Here is a 19,029-nt window from a genome sequence, read left to right as displayed (position 1 = left end):
CATCGGGTTGCGTGTACCAGTTTATGGTTTGGCTGTAATCTACAACCAGCCGATTGGGCTCTTGGGCTCTCCAGGGGCTATTACTGGCCTCGATGACATCCCCCTCAAGAGCCGCTGGACATCGGACTTGATAAAAGTCCTGTCCTGGGCACTGTACCGCCTGCTCCTGGTGGTGACGGGTTTATAGTCGGAGGTGAGGTTTGCGAAGAGCGAGGGATGGGCGACCTTAAGAGTCGCGATGCTACATACGGTGAGAGGGGGTAGGGGCCCGCTGAACTTCAGGGTCAGGCTCCTGAGGTTGCACTGGATGTCCCAACAGAAGAGGAGCACAGAGATCGGGGAGGACATATAGTTTAAAATTGGTGTACTTGGCACCCTGTATCGTGAGGTTCACGACACAGTACCCCCGGATCTGCACTGAATGCGATCCGGAAGCGAGTGAGATTGTTTTGAATGCGGGGGAAATTAGGAGAGAACAGCGCCTTACCGTGTCTCGATGTATGAAGCTCTCCGTGCTCCCAGTGTCAAACAGGCAGGGCGTTTCGTGCCCATTGACCCGGACGGTCATCATCAGAGTTCCTGAGGTGCTTGGGCCGTGACTGGTCGAGGGTGACAGCGCCGAGCTGCGGGTAGCCAGCGTGATCAGAGGTGGAGTGGTGGTCCCGTGATGGCGGCCCCCGTCGGTCGCAAGTGTCGGGCGGCGTTGAAGATGGCGGCCAAGATGGCGGCCCCAATAAGTCACATGTTTTGGGGTGGGTTAACGATGGCTGCCCCCATGGATAGCACGAGGCTGATGACTTGTCCGAAGGGGGTGGTACCGGCAGGCATGCAGCCATGCTGTGGGGTCTGCGGGCCTGTGACTCTGTAAGTCGGGCCTGCGATTTAGGAGCTTTAGATCTGGCCAGGCAGACTTTGGCGAAGTGTCCTTTCTTGCTGCAGTCGCTACAGGTCGCGTTCTGAGCCGGGCAACGCTGCCTGAGATGCTGGGTCTGGCCGTAGAAATAGCAGGGCAGCCCCCCGGGTTGGGCGGGCAGCCGTGCGGCACAGGCCTGGGGCACCCTCTGGTCGGGTGTCCACGAGGGAATCGCGTGATCGGAGGGGAACGTATTGAGGCTCTGGAACGCTACTTCTAAGGAAGTGGAAAGTTTTCCCGTCACTTCTAGGTCAAAGGCGACCTTTTCGAGCAGGCGCTGTCTGACGTAATTGGGCCAGACTCCAGTTACATAGGTGTCCCGGATGGCGAGTTCCATATGTTGCGAGGCCTTGACGTCCTTCGAATTGCAGTTTCGAGTGAGTACCCTCAGGTCGCATAGGTATTCCTCCAGCGATTCCCCAGGGCGATGACGGCGAGTGGTGAGGAGATGCCGCGTGAGCACTTCATTCACCGGCCTCACGTAATGTCTTTTCAGGATCGCGACCGCGTCTGCGCATGTTGCCGCTTCCTCGACCAGCACGGAGATTCTGTGGCTCACCCGGGCATGGAGGAGACTCAGTTTCGGTTCCTCGCTGACGGCGGGTGAGGAGGAAGCGGCGAGGTAGGCCTCAAAACAGCGGACCACAGATACCCTTGCATTTAATAACAGGGATCTTAACAACTGCTTTGAGGGCTTTGCTTCCACCATCCTTCCCAGCCCCTCAGTATCTCAGGTTGAAAAGAAAATGATTTCTCAACACGCCCTTAATCGTTCTACCAGTCTCTCTGAATCTGAATGCACCAGATTTGGGCGGCTGCGAGTTACTGATTGTGGTGAGATAACCACTGTAGTTATGTGTATGCCTGTACCTGTAATACAGGTTCCTCCGGTAAGCCCCTGCCGGCTAGCTCCGCCCACAGGGAGCTTATGTATAAATGTATACTCCCCCTCTCTCTGTCTCGATATGTTTGTCTGCTGAGAGAGATCAGCTTCCGCTGCACACAGAGGAAAGGCTGCGATGGAACTGAAGGGGAAAGTTGCGCTGGTGACCGGCGGTGCTCAAGGGATTGGGAAAGCGATTAGTGAAATATTACTGAAGAATGGGGCCAAGGTAACTCTACTTTTCCTGTCTGAAGTGTCTTAGGCTGTTGTTGCTATTGTCTGACCGGGGTGAGTGCACACGCAGTATGTTTAGAAATAAATATTTTTGATTATCTGAGTTTTGTTTTTCTCTGGGAGCTGTAGTGGAGTGTGAAACTGAATTTAAATCTGGTTTGGAAATTAACTGAATCCCAGTTATATGGATTATATGTGAAGTGCCCCCTTGTGGTAATGCCACCTCTGGGTGTCCTGATTACCCATTGGTTGTGTCCTGTTGTAATGAGCCATTGGCTGTATGTCTGCATGTCATGACATCTCTGGTGCTCCCTCTAGTGGTTACCTAGTTGTGTATTTACATTAACCCTTTGTGTATATACAATGATGCATATCACCATAGCTGACTCTCTGGATGCTTTGTTTTATGTGGCCTCCAGAAGATTGAGGGAAGTTCCAGAAGACCCCCCCCCCCCCCCCCCCCATCCAGCCATTACGGCAGGGGTGGCGATCCCAGTCTCTCCATTTTGTCCCATTTGCTTCTGACAGGAGCTTCCAACCTCATTTAAGACTGTCCAGTTTCACCTCTGAAATATCACTTAACCATGTCTCTGCCTCAGCTTTCTGCTACTGAAACCCTCATCCATCCCTTCGTTACCTCTAAATCGGACAATTCTAACACACTCATGGTTGGACAATCATGTCCTATCCTGTGTAAACCTGCGGCCATCCAAACTTTGCGACCTGTGTCTTAATTCATGGTTTTTCAAACTCAGGGTCATGACCCACGAGACCAGCTTTTCAGAATGGCCATGGGAAGTCCCCGGTGGGCTGTGATGTTCGAGCAGGCGGGGCAGCGCGAGGCTGGGCAGTGTCCGGGGGGAGGGGGGGTGGGGGCAATGGGTGGCCAGGTGGGCACACGATGCGAACGGTGCTGGCTCTAGCTTGGAGCTCCGCTTCGGTGCTCGCCGTGTGAGAGCTGCGCGGCTCGTCCCCACTATCGATCGGCAGTTTGTGACCTGCGGCTCCGAGGTCAAGCTGCTCAACGGCCGGCATAATGCCCACTTGCACTGCCACGACGTGTTGTACAGATAGGGAAGTGGTCGGCAGTCTGTGACTGGGGTGGATGTATCTGACAACAGTAACAGCTACTGGACAGTGAGAGGGAAGCCAGGCCAAGTTTGTCAGCAAGGAATCTCAATCAAATGTGTCCAGTCAATACGGCTGACACATGCCAACACTGGAAGAAAACAAACAGTCATCACTTTGTGTCACCGATCTGGAAACCAGGAAGTGCTTTTGGTGAAAATGGAGAAGGAGATGACTTGGATGATTGGAGAGTGCAATCCAATGGAACCGGGAAGAAATATTGTGACATTGTGTGTGTTTGACAAATTACTTCTAAATTCAGAGTTTGTAAAGAAAAAACAAGAATGCACGTTTTTCTATTCTTATTTAAATTTCTAAAGAAATGGGAATATCAAGAAAACAAAGATTGTGTATAAATGTAAGGGTGCGCATGTTCACCTGGAATTGCTTTAATTTTCAGTGGTTAAAAAGTCAGAAACTTGGAAAAGCCAGGTATTGGAAATAAATTTGCAAAGTTTATAAAACAAAAGCTGCGACCGTCCTTTAGGATTAGATTGGATTTGTTTATTGTCACGTGTACCGAGGGACAGTGAAAAGTATTTTTCTGCGAGCAGCTCAACAGATCATTAAGTACATGGGAAGAAAAGGGAATAAAAGAAAATACATAATAGGGCAACACAAGGTATACAATGTAACTACATAAGCTCCGGCATCGGATGAAGCATACAGGGTGTAGTGTTAATGAGGTCAGTCCATAAGAAGATCATTTCGGAGTCTGGTGACAGTGGGGAAGAAGCTGTTTTTGAGTCTGTTCGTGAGTGTTATCAGACTTCTGTATCTCCTGCCCGATGGAAGAAGTTGGAAGAGTGAGTAAGCCGGGTGGGAGGGGACTTTGATTATGCTGCCCGCTTTCCCCAGGCAGCGGGAGGTGTAGATGGAGTCAATGTATGGGAGGCAGGTTCGTGAGATGGACTGGGCTGTGTTCACGACTCTCTGAAGTTTCTTGCGTTCCTGGGCCGAGCAGTTGATTTTTTTTCAAAGGATGCAGCGAGAACTTAAATCATCAGCTGAAGTCCTCAGCAGAAATGTAACATTGAATGACAAAGCAAGTGAAATTGTGAGGACCAAACAGACTTACCTGTCACATTAAAGGAAAGCAGAAATGGTGGGTCATGAACCTTCTGGAAGTGTCACAAAGGTCCTTGGGGAAAATGGTTTGAAAAACAGTCTTAACTCACAGCATGATTCCCCTGTGAAATCTGCCCTCCATGTGACTCACATTGACTCCATTTTAAAAATGGCATGGTCTCACCCCCAACTCATACCAGCCCAGACTTGAGTTCCCCCAAGCAAACTGACTGACCCGAGCTGCCCTCGGACACACTGACTGACCCGAGCCACCCTCGGACACTGACTGGCCCGAGCTGCCCTCGGACACTGACCGACCCGAGCTGCCCTCGGACACTGACTGACCCGAGCTGCCCTCGGACACTGACTGACCCGAGCTGCCCTCGGACACTGACTGACCCGAGCTGCCCTCGGACACTGACTGACCCGAGCTGCCCTCGGACACACTGACTGACCCGAGCTGCCCTCGGACACACTGACTGACCCGAGCTCCCCTCAGACACTGACTGACCTGAGCCACCCTCGGACACTGACTGGCCCGAGCCGCCCTCGGACACAGACTGACCCGAGCTCCCCTCGGACACTGACTGACCCGAGCTGCCCTCTGACACTGACTGACCCGAGCTTCCCTCGGACACTGACTGACCCGAGCTGCCCTTGGACACTGACTGACCCGAGCTGCCCTCGGACACTGACTGACCCGAGCTGCCCTCGGACACTGACTGACCCGAGCTGCCCTCTGTCACTGACTGACCCGAGCTGCCCTCTGACACTGACTGACCCGAGCTGCCCTCGGACACACTGACTGACCCGAGCTGCCCTCGGACACTGACTGACCCGAGCTGCCCTCGGACTCACTGACTGACCCGAGCTGCCCTCGGACACTGACTGACCCGAGCTGCCCTTGGACACTGACTGACCCGAGCTGCCCTCGGACACTGACTGACCCGAGCTGCCCTCTGACACTGACTGACCCGAGCTGCCCTCGGACACTGACTGACCCGAGCAGCCCTCGGACACACTGACTGACCCGAGCTGCCCTCGGACACACTGACTGACCCGAGCTGCCCTCGGACACACTGACTGACCCGAGCTTCCCTCGGATACACTGACTGACCCGAGCTGCCCTCGGACACACTGACTGACCCGAGCTGCCCTCGGACACACTGACTGACCCGAGCTCCCATCGGACACACTGACTGACCCGAGCTGCCCTCGGACTCTGAAGTGAGATTTGCCACTTCTTTTATTTCAGATTTCCAGCAAATTCTGCTTTTGAATACTCTGGGTGAATGTTTGTTTTGAACTCCTTTAGGTGAGTCTGTTGGATGCTAATATACCAGTTGGAGAAGCCACGAAAGTCGCCTTTGAACAGGTCTATGGAGCTGACAACATTTTATTTCTTCCCTGTGATGTGATGTCAGAAAATCAGCTCAAAGGTACAGATTCAAACATTTAATTTTAAAAAAGATCTTTTTATTGGCGTTTTCAAAATTTTATTCGTTGCCATTTGTTTTCGTTTATTGTAGAGTACTGTAGAAGAGTTTTTTGTTAAGTTTCTCTATTTACTGTACATTGCCACCTCACTCACATTCAAAGTATCATCTTGCTACATTGACATAGTGTATATATGTGTTTGTGGAAGGAGCTGCGCTTCAAAACCTAGTGATTCCAAGCAAGCTGTTGGACTTTAACCTGGTGTTGTTAGACTTCTTATTATGACATTGTGAGTTACTCTAAATAAAGTGGTTGGTGATGGAACACCTCATTCCAAAATGCCGCAGACCTGGTCAATCAACTCCATTCACCATCTTTTCCAGATTCTTTCCGCAAGACACTTGCAAAATTTCAGAGATTGGACATCGTTTGTAACAATGCGGGGATCTTTGATGAGGAGAACTGGGAGAAATGTCTCAGTTTAAATCTGGTACGTGTTTCTCGTCTATCAATTAAGCTGAATTCTATGTAAATAGTGGGCATATTGGGCAGGATTCTCCCGCAATCGGCGATATGGCCCAGCGCTGGTGCCAAGAACGGCGCAAATCACTCGGGCGTCGGGCCACCTGGAAGTCCGCTCATCCGGGGGCTAAGCTGGAGCCGGAGCGGTTAGCGCCACGCCAACCGGCTCTGAACGGTTGCCGTCGTCGCGCTCATGCGCAGAAGCGCCAGCGTGGGAACCACAGGGCCATGGCGGAGCCCTACAGAAGCTGGCGCAGAGGGCAAGAGTGCCCCCACGGCACAGGCCCGCCCGCAGATCGGTGGACCCCGATCGCGGGCCAGGCCACCGTGGGGGCCCCGCCCATAGCAAGATCTCCCTGCTCTCCCCCCCCTCCCCCTAAGGACCTGACGGCTGACAAGCCAGGTCCCGCCGTGAGTGTAATAAAAGACATGCCAACCTTCAGCACTGATCTACCTTACTCTGATTAGGAGGGAAAAGGAATGTTGGCATTTATCGAAAGGGGAATGGAATATAGTAGTAGGGGAAGTCTTACTGCAGCTGTTCAGGGTATTAGTGAGACTGCATCTGGAGTACTGTGTACAGATTTGACAATTTGAGTTAGAAGCAGCACAGAGAAAGGTCACCTGACTCATTCCTCCGATGAAAGCCTGATCTTATGAAGAATGATTGAACAGGCTAGATCTTCACTATCCTCAGAGCACAATTATGCAATTCAGCCCATTGAGTCAGCTCCGCCATTCAATCATGGCTGTTATCTTTCCCGTCCCCATTCTCCTGCCTTCTCCACATAACCCCTGATTCCCTTATAGAACCTATCTATTTCTGTCTGAAAGACACTGTGATTTGGCCTCCACAGCCTTCTGCAGCAAAGAGTTCCACAGATTCCCCACTGTCTGGCTGAAGAAATACTTCCGAATCCCAGTTTTCTTTAAAAAACATTTTTATGGGCAGCACGGTGGCCTAGTGGTTAGCACAACCGCCTCACGCCGCTGAGGTCCCAGGTTCGATCCCGGCTCTGGGTCACTGTCCGTGTGGAGTTTGCACATTCTCCCTGCGTGGATTTCGCCCCCACAACCCAAAAATGTGCAGAGTAGGTGGATTGGCCACGCTAAATTGCCCCTTAATAGAAAAAATAATTGGGGAATCTAAATTTATAAAAAAAAAAACATTTTTATTGTGCTTTTGAACAGAGTATATTTACAGTTATGTACACAGAATGAAACATAATAAAACAAACTGGTACAATATTGTACACCAGCTCCAAAACAGCAACTCTGTATAGTTAGAAGTATTACGTTCAACAAATAGGTAGACACATGTTTGCGGAGGTGTGGGGGGGAAACTGGGGAGGTACATATACATTTGGGTGTCGGAGAAACAATTACATTTCGAGTCCGATGACTCTTTGTCAAAGCTGCATTGAGAAAGAGTCATCGGACTCGAAACGTTAGCTCTTTTCTCTCCCGACAGATGCTGCCAGACCTGCTGAGATTTTCCAGCATTTTCTCTTTGGTTTCAGATTCCAGCATCCGCAGTGATTTGTTTTTCTTTAAGTCAGGGGTAAGAGAAGAACATGTGGGCGTGGTTGGCTGGGCCTCCTTGGCACCGCTCACAACTGTCCTCCACCTCCGGGAAGAACCTACACATTCGGGTTCTTGTTAAGTGGGCTCTATGTACCACTTTTAGTTGTGTCAGGCTGAGCCTTGTGCACGTGGTGGTGGAGTTGACCCGATGCAGTGCTTAGCTCCAGAGTCCCCACCCTATCTCAATCCCCAGGTCTTCCTCCCATTTCTTTCCTGTTGCATCCAGTACGGTGTTGGCCTGGCGAGCTGGAATTTCTCCGTCAGTTCGTCCAGTGTTGCGATCCTGTCGTCCCTGTGTAGGTTCCTGACTGTCAGTGCACCACTCGCTCACTAGCCTCATTAAACACTTTTACCAGCAAGGGCCCCAGCACTCCTGAAAACCTTTTATAAATCTCCACTGGGTATCCGTCCGGCCCCGGGTCCTTGCCCGACTGCGTCGCCTCCAGCTCTTCCACCACTTCAAACAGCCAATTTAGGCGCATAGGCCCTCCACCAGCTTTTACTCCACCCTCAGAACCTCCAGTCCCTTTAAAAACCGCCTCATCCCCTTACCATGGCTGGGGGCTCCGACCCGTATATCCCCTGTAAAAGTCTCTAAACATCCCGTTCACTCCCACCTGGTCCAGAATTGAATTCCCCCTCTGTCCTTCACTTTCCCAATCTCCCTCGCCACTTCCCATTTCTCTAACTGGTGTGCTAGCATCCTGCTAGCCTTCTCCCCATATTCATACACCACCCTTCTCTCCTTCCTCAACTACCCCACCGCCTTCCCTGTGGATGTCAGCCCAAACTCCATCTGCAGCTTCTGCTGCTCCTTCAACAACCCTCATTTATGGGCCCTCAGTACACCCCAGCAGTGAGCACTGTCGATTTGTGCTTCAGTAGCTAGGCCCTGAGAAAAGCTGTTGTAGTACAACTACAACATTGGCATCAATGGAACAATGTGGAAAATGACCAAGGTATGTCCACTCCTCAAAATGCAGGACAAATCACATCTGGTCAATCATCCCATCGGTCTAATTTCAATGATCAGCAAAGTGATGGAAGTTGTCATTAAGTGACAATTATTCAGCAATAACCTGCTCACAATTGCTCAATGTGTGTTCTCCCAGGGCCACTTGGCTCCAGATCTCATTACAGCCATGGTCTAAACATGGACAATAGAGCTGAATTCCAGAAAACAGTTGAGAGTGACTGCAGTGAGATCATGGCTGCAGCATGGCATCAAGGACCCCAGCTAATTTGCAATACACTGGAATCAGAGGGAAAACATTCCACCGGTGGGAGTCGGTCCCAGCACAAAGGATGATTCTTGTTGTTATTGGAGGCCAATTGTCTGAGCCCCGAACATTGCTGCAGGGGTTCAACAGGTTAGGGTCTTGGGCCCAACCAGCTTGACCTTCTTCATAAGTGACCTTTCTTCCATCATAAGGTCAGAAGTGTGGATGCTCACTGAGTGCACAGTGTTGTGTATCATTTGCAGCTCCTCAGATACCAACACATTTCATATCCATGCGAAACACGACTTAGACAGCACGCAGGCTTGGGCTGTTAAGTGGCAAATAAAAATGCACACTACACAAGTGCGAGGCAATGACCATCTCCAACCGTGTCCTCATGATGGTCAATGACATGACCATCACTGAAGTCAAACTGTCAATACACTGCGGGTTACCATTGACTAGAAACTGAACTGGACCGACCGTAGAAAGACTGCAGCCACAACAATTGAGAAGAGTTTCGGAATTTTATTGAGCATAACTCATCTCCTGACTCCCCAAACCAGTCAACCATGTACAAGGTACAAGTCAGGGGCGGGATTCTCCCCTACCCGGCGGGACGGGGGTCCCGGAGTAGGGGAGTGGAGCCAACCACTCCGGGGTCGGGCCTCCCCAAAGGTGCGGCTAGCCCCGCGCCGGAGCGGTTGGCACCACGCCGACTGGCGCACAAACCGGCGCCAGCGGCCTTTCAGGCCCGCCGCCCGGCAGCGGGGCTAGCCGAAAGACTTTTGTCGCTGACGTCACCACCGGCCAGCTGCCGCTGACGTTACCACCGGCCAGCTGCCGCTGACGTTACCACCGGCGCATACGCGCTGTGGGTTTCTCTTCCTCTTCCGCCATGGCGGAGGCCGTGGCGGCGGCGGAGGAGAAAGAGTGCCCCAGGGCACTGGCTCGTTTCCTGATCGGGGGGCCCCGATCGTGGGCCTGGCCACCGTGGGGGCATCCCCCCGGGGTCCAATCGCCCCGCGCCACCCCCCCCCCAGGACCCCGGGGGCCCGGTTGCGCCGCCGATTCCGCCGCCACCAGAGGTGGTTCAAACCTCGGCGGCGGGAGAGGCCTCCCAGCGGCGGGACTTCGGCCCATCACGGGCCGGAGAATCGCCGCAGGGGCCTCGCCGATCGGAGTGGCGTGATTCCCGCCCCCGCCACTTCCCGGGTAGCGGAGAATCTCTGCCACGGCGGGGGCGGGATTTTCGGCGGCCCCAGGCGATTCTCCGACCCTGCTGGGGGTCGGAGAATTTCGCCCCAGGAGTGTGATGGAATACTGGATAAAAGCAAATTACTGCGGATGCTGGAATCTGAAACAAAAGGGAAAATGCTGGAAAATCTCAGCAAGTCTGGCAGCATCTGTAGGGAGAGAAAAGAGCTAACGTTTCGAGTCCGATGACTCTTTGTCAAAGCTAACCGACAGAGTGGGAAATATTTATACTGTGGAGTAGGAATGAAAGATGAGTCATAGCCACACAAACCCAGGGAAACTTGGTGCTAATTGCCAGTGGGCAAGTGCCAGGGCAGTGGTGTTGCTACTGGGAGAAATGGGGTACGAGGGATTGGGACTGGTGGAGGGTCTGGGATGGGCTACGTAAGGGTACAAAGCTGAGTCCTTTGCTGAGAACAGCACGCTCAGCCTCAGAGAGGGGAAGGTCAGAGGCTATGGTGAACACCAGTCCCAATCCCTCGTACCCTATTTCTCCCAGTATCAACACCACTGCCCATCCCAGGCCTCCACCAGTCCCAATCCCTCGTACCCTATTTCTCCCAGCCCTTATCGCGTGTTCACCATTCCCTCCAACTTTCCCCTCTCTGAGGCTGAGTGTGCTGTTCTCAGCAAAGGACTCAGCTTTGTACCCTTACGTCCCCACCTCAATGAATTCCGGGCTCGACATGATGTTGAACTCTTCTTTCGCCGCCTTCGTCTCTGTGCCCACTTCTTTGGGCAAGAATCCTCCCCACGTTCCACAGATCCTTTCATGTGCCTCCAACATTCTGCCTCCAAGTGGACCCCGCCGCCGGGACAATTACCTGCCCTTGATCTTTTCATTGAGAACTGTCGACGGGACATTGGCCGGCTTAATTTTTCTGCCCCCTCACCCATTCCAACCTCTCTCCTTCCGAACTTTCTGCTCTTCACTCGGTCAGGTCTAACCCCGACTTTGTCATCAAACCTGCCGACAAAGGGGGTGCTGTTGTCGTCTGGTGAACTGACCTCTACCTCGCAGAGGCTGAGCGCCAACTCTCAGATACTTCCTCTTACTTCCCCCTGGACCATGACCAGACCACTGAACATCAAACCATTATCTCCAACACCGTTAGTGACCTAATTTCCTCCGGATGCCTTCCGCCTACGGCTTCCAACCTCATAGTCCCCCAACCACGGACAGCCCGCTTTTATCTACTTCCCAAAATCCACAAAATGGACTGTCCTGGCAGGCTCATTGTGTCAGCATGCTCCTGCCCCACCGAACTTATTTCCTCTTATCTGGACTCCATCCTCACTCCTCTGGTCCATTCCTTCCCCACGTACATCCGGGATTCCTCTGACGCCCTGCGTCATATTGACAGCTTCCAGTTCGTGGGCCCTAACTGCATTCTATTCACCATGGATGTGCAATCCCTCTACACCTCCATCGCACACCAGGATGGCCTGAGAGCCCTTCACTTCTTTCTCGAAAAGAGACCCGGATAATTCCCATCCACCACCACTCTTCTCCGCCTGGCTGAACTCGTTCTATCTTTCAACAACTTCTCCTTTAACTCATCTCACTTTCTCCAAATCAAAGGTGTAGAAATGGGTACCCGCATGGGTCCTAGCTATGCTTGCCTTTTTATGGGGTATGTGGAACATTCCTTGCTCCAGGCCTACCTGGGTCCCCTCCCACAACTCCTTTACCAATACATTGATGACTATTTTGGTGCCGCGTCATACTCTCGCCTGGACCTGGAAAAATTCATCAACTTCGCTTCCAGTTTCCACCCCTCCATCACTTTCACCTGGACAATCTCAGACACTTCCCTTCCTTTCCTTGATCTTTCTGTCTCCATTTCCGGCAATAGACTATCCACTAATATCCACTACAAGCCCACTGACTCCCACAGCTATCTGGACAACAGCTCTTCACACCCTACACCCTGTAAGGACTCCATCCCTTTCTCTCAACTCCTTCGCCTCCGTCGCATTTGTTCCGACGATGCCACTTTCCAAAATGGTGCTTCGAAAATGTGTTCCTTCTTCCTCGACCGTGATTTCCCACCTACAGTTGTGGACAGGGCCCTCAACAGTGTGCGGTCCATCTCCCACGCCACTACCCTCGCCCCCCTCCACTCCCTCCCAGAACAAGGATAGAGTCCCCCTCATTCTCACATTTCATCCCACCAGCCTCCGTATACAAAGCATAATCCTCCGCCATTTTCACCAACTCCAGCATGATGCCACCACCAAACACATCTTCCCTTCACTCCCTCTGTCACCATTCCGCAGAGACCGTTCCCTCCGAGACAATCTAGTCCACTCCTCCACCATACCCATTACCTCTCCCATCACCCGTGGCACCTTCCCATGCAATCGCAGAAGGTGTAACACCTGCCCCTTTACCTCTTCCATGCTTGACATCCCTTGCCCAAAACACTCATTCCAGGTTAAGCAGCATTTCATTTGCACCTCTTTCAATCTGGTCTATTGCATTCGCTGCTCCCAATGTGGTCTCCTCTATATCGGAGAGACCAAACGCAGACTGGGTGATCGCTTTGCTGAGCATCTTCGGTCTGTGCGCATTCAGGATCCTGACCTTCCTGTTGCTTGCTATTTTAACAAAAGACCCTGCTCCCATGCCCACATGTCTGTTCTTGGCCTGCTGCAATGTTCCAGTGAAGCTCAACGCAAACTGGAGGAACAACATCTCCTCTTCCGGTTAGGCACGCTACAACCTTCCGGCCTGAACATCGAATTCAACAACGTCAAATGATCAGCCCCACCTCGACCCATTTGTTTTCATTTCATTTTAACTGTCTTTTACCATTTCTTTCTTTCCTGCACCTTTCCTGCACCTTTCTCCTCTTTGCTTCCCCCTTCCCCTCCCCCCATACCTACATGGCATCGCTGACTTTGTCTATATAAATGTTTCTGGATCATACCTTTCCAGTCACCTGAAGAAGGAGCTGCGCTCCGAAAGCTCGTGTTTGAAACAAACCTGTGACTCATCTTTCATTCTCACTCCACAGTATAAATATTTCCCACTCTCTCTGTCTGTTAGCTTTGATAAAGAGTCATTGGACTCGAAACGTTAGCTCTTTTCTCTCCCTACAGATGCTGCCAGACTTGCTGAGATTTTCCAGCATTTTCCCTTTCGTGTGATGGAATACTGTCCACTTGCCTGGCTGAATGCAGCTCCAACAACATTCAAGAAGCTCATCTGCATTCAGCACAAAACAGCCGGTTTGATTGGCACCCATGCACCACCTTCAAGTCATTCCCTTCACCACCTGTGCACAGTGGCAGCAGTGTGTACCATCTACAAGATACACAACTGGAAGTTACGAAGATTCCTTCGACAGCACCTCCCAAATCCTCGGCCAAGCCATTTAGAAAGACAAAGGCAGCAGACACATGGGAACACCATCAACTGCAAGTTCCTCTCCCAAGTCACTTGCCATCCTGACTTGGTTATATATTGCCATTCCTTCTCTGTCGTGGGTCAAAATCCAGGAACTCCCTCTCTACTAGTGCTCTAACTGACTGCAGTACTTCAGAACAGTGGTTCACCATCACCTTCTTGAGAGCAATTAAGGATGGTTAATAAATGCTGACCAGCTGGCAAAGCCCACATCCCGTGAAAGAACAAAAGGAAAATTGCCAAGCCTTCTTCAACTGCACCTTCTAAGTCTGTGACCTCTACCACCTAAAAGAGCAAAGGGCAGCAGGCAAACGGGAACACCACTATTTGCAGCTTTCCCATCAAGTCACATACAATCTTGATTGGAGGCTCCTTCATACGTTGTTCACCCAATGGATTGCTGTGGTTCAAGGAGATGGCTCATCACCATCATAAGAGACAATAAGGGGTGTGTAATTCTATCCCAGTCTGTCCAATTCTCCTAACCTGCTGATCTGCCCAACAACCTGTTGATCCATTCATGAACCAGTCCGCCTATCGGACTAAACAATTTGTCCATTCCATTGAACTGTCTGTTTGTTCAACTAACCAGCCTGTCCACCCTCGTAACCAGTTTGTCCATCTCACATATCATCTTCCCATTCCACTAATATGTCTGTATCCTGCAGATTACAACTCTGTGACTGCCTAAATATACCTGTGCTCTGCGACTGCCTGAATATACCTGTGCTCTGTGACTGCCTGAATATGCCTGTGCTCTGTGACTGAATGAATGTACCTGTGCTCTGTGACTGCCTGAATGTACCTGTGCTCTGTGACTGCCTGAATGTACCTGTGCTCTGTGACTGCCTGAATGTACCTGTGCTCTGCGAGTGCCTGAATATACCTGTGCTCTGCGACTGCCTGAATGTACCTGTGCTCTGCGACTGCCTGAATGTACCTGTGCTCTGTGACTGCCTGAATGTACCTGTGCTCTGTGACTGCCTGAATGTACCTGTGCTCTGTGACTGCCTGAATGTACCTGTGCTCTGTGACTGCCTGAATGTACCTGTGCTCTGCGACTGCCTAAATATACCTGTGCTCTGCGACTGCCTGAATGTACCTGTGCTCTGTGACTGCCTGAATGTACCTGTGCTCTGTGACTGCCTGAATGTACCTGTGCTCTGTGACTGCCTGAATGTACCTGTGCTCTGCGACTGCCTAAATATACCTGTGCTCTGCGACTGCCTGAATATACCTGTGCTCTGTGACTGCCTGAATGTACCTGTGCTCTGTGACTGCCTGAATGTACCTGTGCTCTGCGATTGCCTGAATATACCTGTGCTCTGTGACTGCCTGAATATACCTGTGCTCTGCGACTGCCTGAATATACCTTTGCTCTGTGACTGCCTGAATGTACCTGTGCTCTGTGACTGCCTGAATGTACCTGTGCTCTGCGACTGCCTAAATATACCTGTGCTCTGTGACTGCCTGAATATATCTGTGCTATGTGACTGCCTGAATGTACTCTTGCTGGCAAAACTTGCGTGTAGTTTGCTGCCTTCACAGAATCCCTACAGTGCAGAGGAGGCCATTCAGCCCTTTGAATCTGCACCGATCCTCCCTACCTCGGCCCATGCCCTGTCCTTGTCACCCTACCTGTCCCTATGGGTAAATTTAGAATGGCCAATCCACCTAACCTGCACATTTGTGGACTGTGGGAGGAAACCGGAGCACCCGGAGGAAGCGCACGCAGACATGGGGAGAATGTGCGAACTGCACACAGTCAGCCATCCAATGTCAGAATTGAATCTGTGTCCCTGGCGTTCTGAGGCAGCTGTGCTAACCACTGTGCCACAGAGGATATAACTCTCTGTACTTTACTTCGACCTGTGTATGTTTTTACTTTAATGTTTGTCCTGTTTTCTGAATGTGCCTGTTCTCTGGTGATTCCTCTATTTACTGCTTGCATTGCAGGTCAGTGTGATCAAAGGAACCCATCTGGGAATACAGCACATGAGTAAGGAAACTGGAGGTGCAGGAGGAGTGATTGTTAATATCGCCTCCCTGGCAGGTAATCAATACAATAACAATTGCTCATCAATGTGCTTTGTTGTAAATGTTTCATGTGGATGCTGGAAAACGTCCACTTAGAACAAACTATTTTTTTTAGGAAAGTAAGTTTTACTTATAATTTACAGCAAGGAAACATATTTATACTCCACACGAGCCTCCACTCACCTGCTTTATCTCACACCATCATCCAATTTATCTAGTTACCTGTTAGTTATTTAGCTTTCCCATTCTGTGTGGGAGCAAGTCGCACATTCAAACCAACCCCTGGGAAAATAAGTTTTCTGAGTTTCTCATTGGATTAATGAGTGCCTTTCTAATAAATGGCTCCTAGTTTTGGACTTAAATAGAGGCCAAAACAATTATTTCAATCTCCCGTGTCATAACCCTTCATCTATCAAGTTAACTCCTCAGTCTTCTCTTTTCGAGAGATAGGTGTTCCAGCCTCAGACTTGATTCCCAAAATTGAGGCTGACACAGCGAATGCTGCACTGTCAGAGACCATCTTTCTGATGAGATGTTAACCAAGGCCCTGTCCACCTCTCCCATGGCACTGTTTCAACGAAAAGCAGGGAGGGTATCCTCAGTGTCCTGACCAAAATTATCCATTAATCAATAACACAGAAAGAGTACAGTATCTGGTGTTGTATTCCTTTCCTTTTCCTCCAAGATAGCCAATATGTAATGTTGACAAAGATTATAAAAATAAAAGTTTGAATCAAAACAAATTTATTTTGCACGACTAAACTAAATGAGGTTCACATACTCTACTGAGTTACAGATACTAAACAATGATACTGAATCTGTAATACAGCAATGAATATTCTATTTAACTATTAAAGAACACTATGACTTGACCTTGTGCTATATTTCAACATTCAATTCTCACTGTGCTCTCATCATGTTCTCTTCAGTTTCTGCCAGAATTTCTAAGATGCTGTTTTAGTAACGCCAGTGAATTAGTAACGCCATCTAGTGTTTGATTTCATAGTTTCAGGTGTTAATCCTTTACTACACTGTACTACAGTATACATATCATTACATCTGGTTATTACCACATTGCTATTTGTGGGATCCTGCTGTGTGAAAATTGGCTGCATTGTTTTCTAAATTACAATAGTGACATTTTAAACAAGTATTTAATTGACTGTAAAGTGCTTTGGGACATCCTGGGCCATGATAAATGTCACATAAATGCAATTATTTGTTCTTTTTGCAGTTGAAGGGGTGGTGTTATATTCCCTTTGAACTATTTCACTGAATGGGCCTGCTCTGGTTGTTGATGATCTGTGCAATTCTTTTTCTTTTACACAATGTGGGTATCGCTGGCAAAGCCAGCATTTGCCGCCCAGTCCTAAGTTGCCTTGAAGTGAATTGGCTTGCTGGGTTATTTCAGGGGATGGTAAGAGTCAACCACAATGCTGTGGGTGTAGAATTACATGTTGGCCAGATCAGGTAAGGACATTTCCCACAAGTCTCTAAAGATTTGCGGTTAGATAATTTAGACAGTCTGAATTCTCCCACAGTGTACCCGAACAGGCGCCAGAGTTTGGCGACTAGGGGCTTTTCACAGTCACTTCACTGCACTGTTAATGTAAATCTAAGCCTACTTGTGACACTAATAATGACTATAATACTACTATTATATGAATGAGCCAGGTGGTGTTTTACAACATTCAGTAGCAGCTTCATGGCCACCATTGCCAGGATCAGCTTTATATTAATTAAAATTAAATTCCACCAGCTGTCCCCCCCCCCCCCCCCCCCCCCCCGCCCCACGTCAGCATTCTACGGGGACCACTTCCTCCGTGTCAACCTGGTCCACTCCTCTATTGCGCCCAACCCTTCATCCCTTTCCCAGGGCACCTTCCCATGCAATCTCTGAAGTTGCAGCATCCGCCCCTTTACCTCCTCCTCATTGTTCAAGGATCCAAACTCTCCTCTCAGGTAAGCAGCATTTCATTTGTAACACCTTCATTTCATCTGCTGAATTTGCTGCTCCCAATGTGGTCTCCTCTGCATTGGGGAGACGAAACGTAGGCTGGGTGGCCACTTTGCGGAACACCTTCACTCAGTCCGCAAGCATGACTCCAACCTTCCTGTCGCTTGCCATATCAACTCAGCACCTTGCTCTCATGTCCACATGTCTGTCCTCGGCCTGCTGCAATGTTCCAGTGAAACCCCACCCAAATGGTAAGAATAACATCTCATTTCCTGGTTAGACATGTTACAGCCTCCTGCACTCAACATTGAGTTCAACAACATAGATAGTAAACTTCCTCCTCCATGTTAACCATCACCACCCAACCCCCTTTTCTTTGTAGTTTGTTGTTAATTATTTTTCAAGTCCTTAGCCTGTCCCAACACAACCCCACTCCTCCCCCACATGGCCACCTGTTGGGTATTCAGTTGCTCCCATTTATAGCATTCTGCGATCTCACCTTTTGTCCGTATTCCACAAGTCTTACAACACCAGGTTAAAGTCCAACAGGTTTGAATCGAATTATTAGCTTTTGGAGCGCATCCCCTTCATCAGGTCGACTTTAACCTGGTGTTGTAAGACTTCGTACTGTGCCCACCCCAGTCCAACGCCAACATCACATTATTTGTCCCTATTGGCACTCTTCATCCTTTAATGACCCCATTAACACTCCCCTTTATCTTATGTTCAGGATAAATTAGTTAAGGGTATTTTCACAGTAACTTCATTGCAGTGTTAATGTAATCATACTTGTGACACTCGTAAAGATTGTTATTATTACATATCTTTTTCGCTGCTTGTCAGTGGTGGTGTAAGTACATCCATAGTGCTGGAGGAAACTGTTTGTTCTTGTGGAGGGTAAATGTTGACATGGAGGAGATAGACTGAATGACTAATTTCCAGGCTGTATCTTCTATGCATTTCTACATAGTCACATGATTCTATCTGATGTAATTATTTGATATTTTCCCTCTGCTGTTTTGTGGTGATCAGGTCTGATTCCCTTTTACGTTGGACCGGTTTATGCAGCCTCCAAATATGGAGTGGTGGGATTCACTAAATCGATGGCTGTGAGTGTTAAATCGTATCGTAAATAATTGTTTCCTGTATAACTGGTGCTGTGAGCGTGAATCATATGTAAAATTATAAGAAATAGGGGCAGGGGTAGGCCGTATGGTGCCTCAAGCCTTGTTCGCTATTCAATAAGATCATAGAAACAGAAACTAGGAGGAATAGGCCAATCAGCCCTTCGCGCCTACTCCACCATTCAACATGATCCTGGCTGATCCTAGATCTCAATGCCAAAGATCCGCCTTCTCCCCGCATTCTCCCCGATTG

The 19,029-nt window shown here is 49.8% G+C and overlaps 1 protein-coding gene across 1 annotated transcript in view; it reads left to right on the top strand.

Moving 5' to 3' along the window:
- The first annotated feature begins 1,865 nt into the window (after nt 1-1,865).
- Nucleotides 1,866-19,029, top strand: part of LOC119965409 (15-hydroxyprostaglandin dehydrogenase [NAD(+)]-like) — a 39,677-nt gene continuing 22,513 nt past the window's right edge. The window contains exons 1-5 of the mRNA XM_038796161.1: nt 1,866-2,025; nt 5,542-5,665; nt 6,047-6,153; nt 15,615-15,711; nt 18,685-18,761. Of these exons, the coding sequence (XP_038652089.1) occupies nt 1,933-2,025; nt 5,542-5,665; nt 6,047-6,153; nt 15,615-15,711; nt 18,685-18,761 (498 nt within the window). The 5' untranslated portion in view covers nt 1,866-1,932. The remainder of the gene's footprint in view (nt 2,026-5,541; nt 5,666-6,046; nt 6,154-15,614; nt 15,712-18,684; nt 18,762-19,029) is intronic.

The sequence above is a fragment of the Scyliorhinus canicula genome, chromosome 4, assembly GCF_902713615.1.
Source record: "Scyliorhinus canicula chromosome 4, sScyCan1.1, whole genome shotgun sequence".
In the NCBI taxonomy this organism is placed as follows: Eukaryota; Metazoa; Chordata; class Chondrichthyes; order Carcharhiniformes; family Scyliorhinidae; genus Scyliorhinus; species Scyliorhinus canicula.
This window is presented reverse-complemented; position numbering and strand designations above follow the sequence as displayed.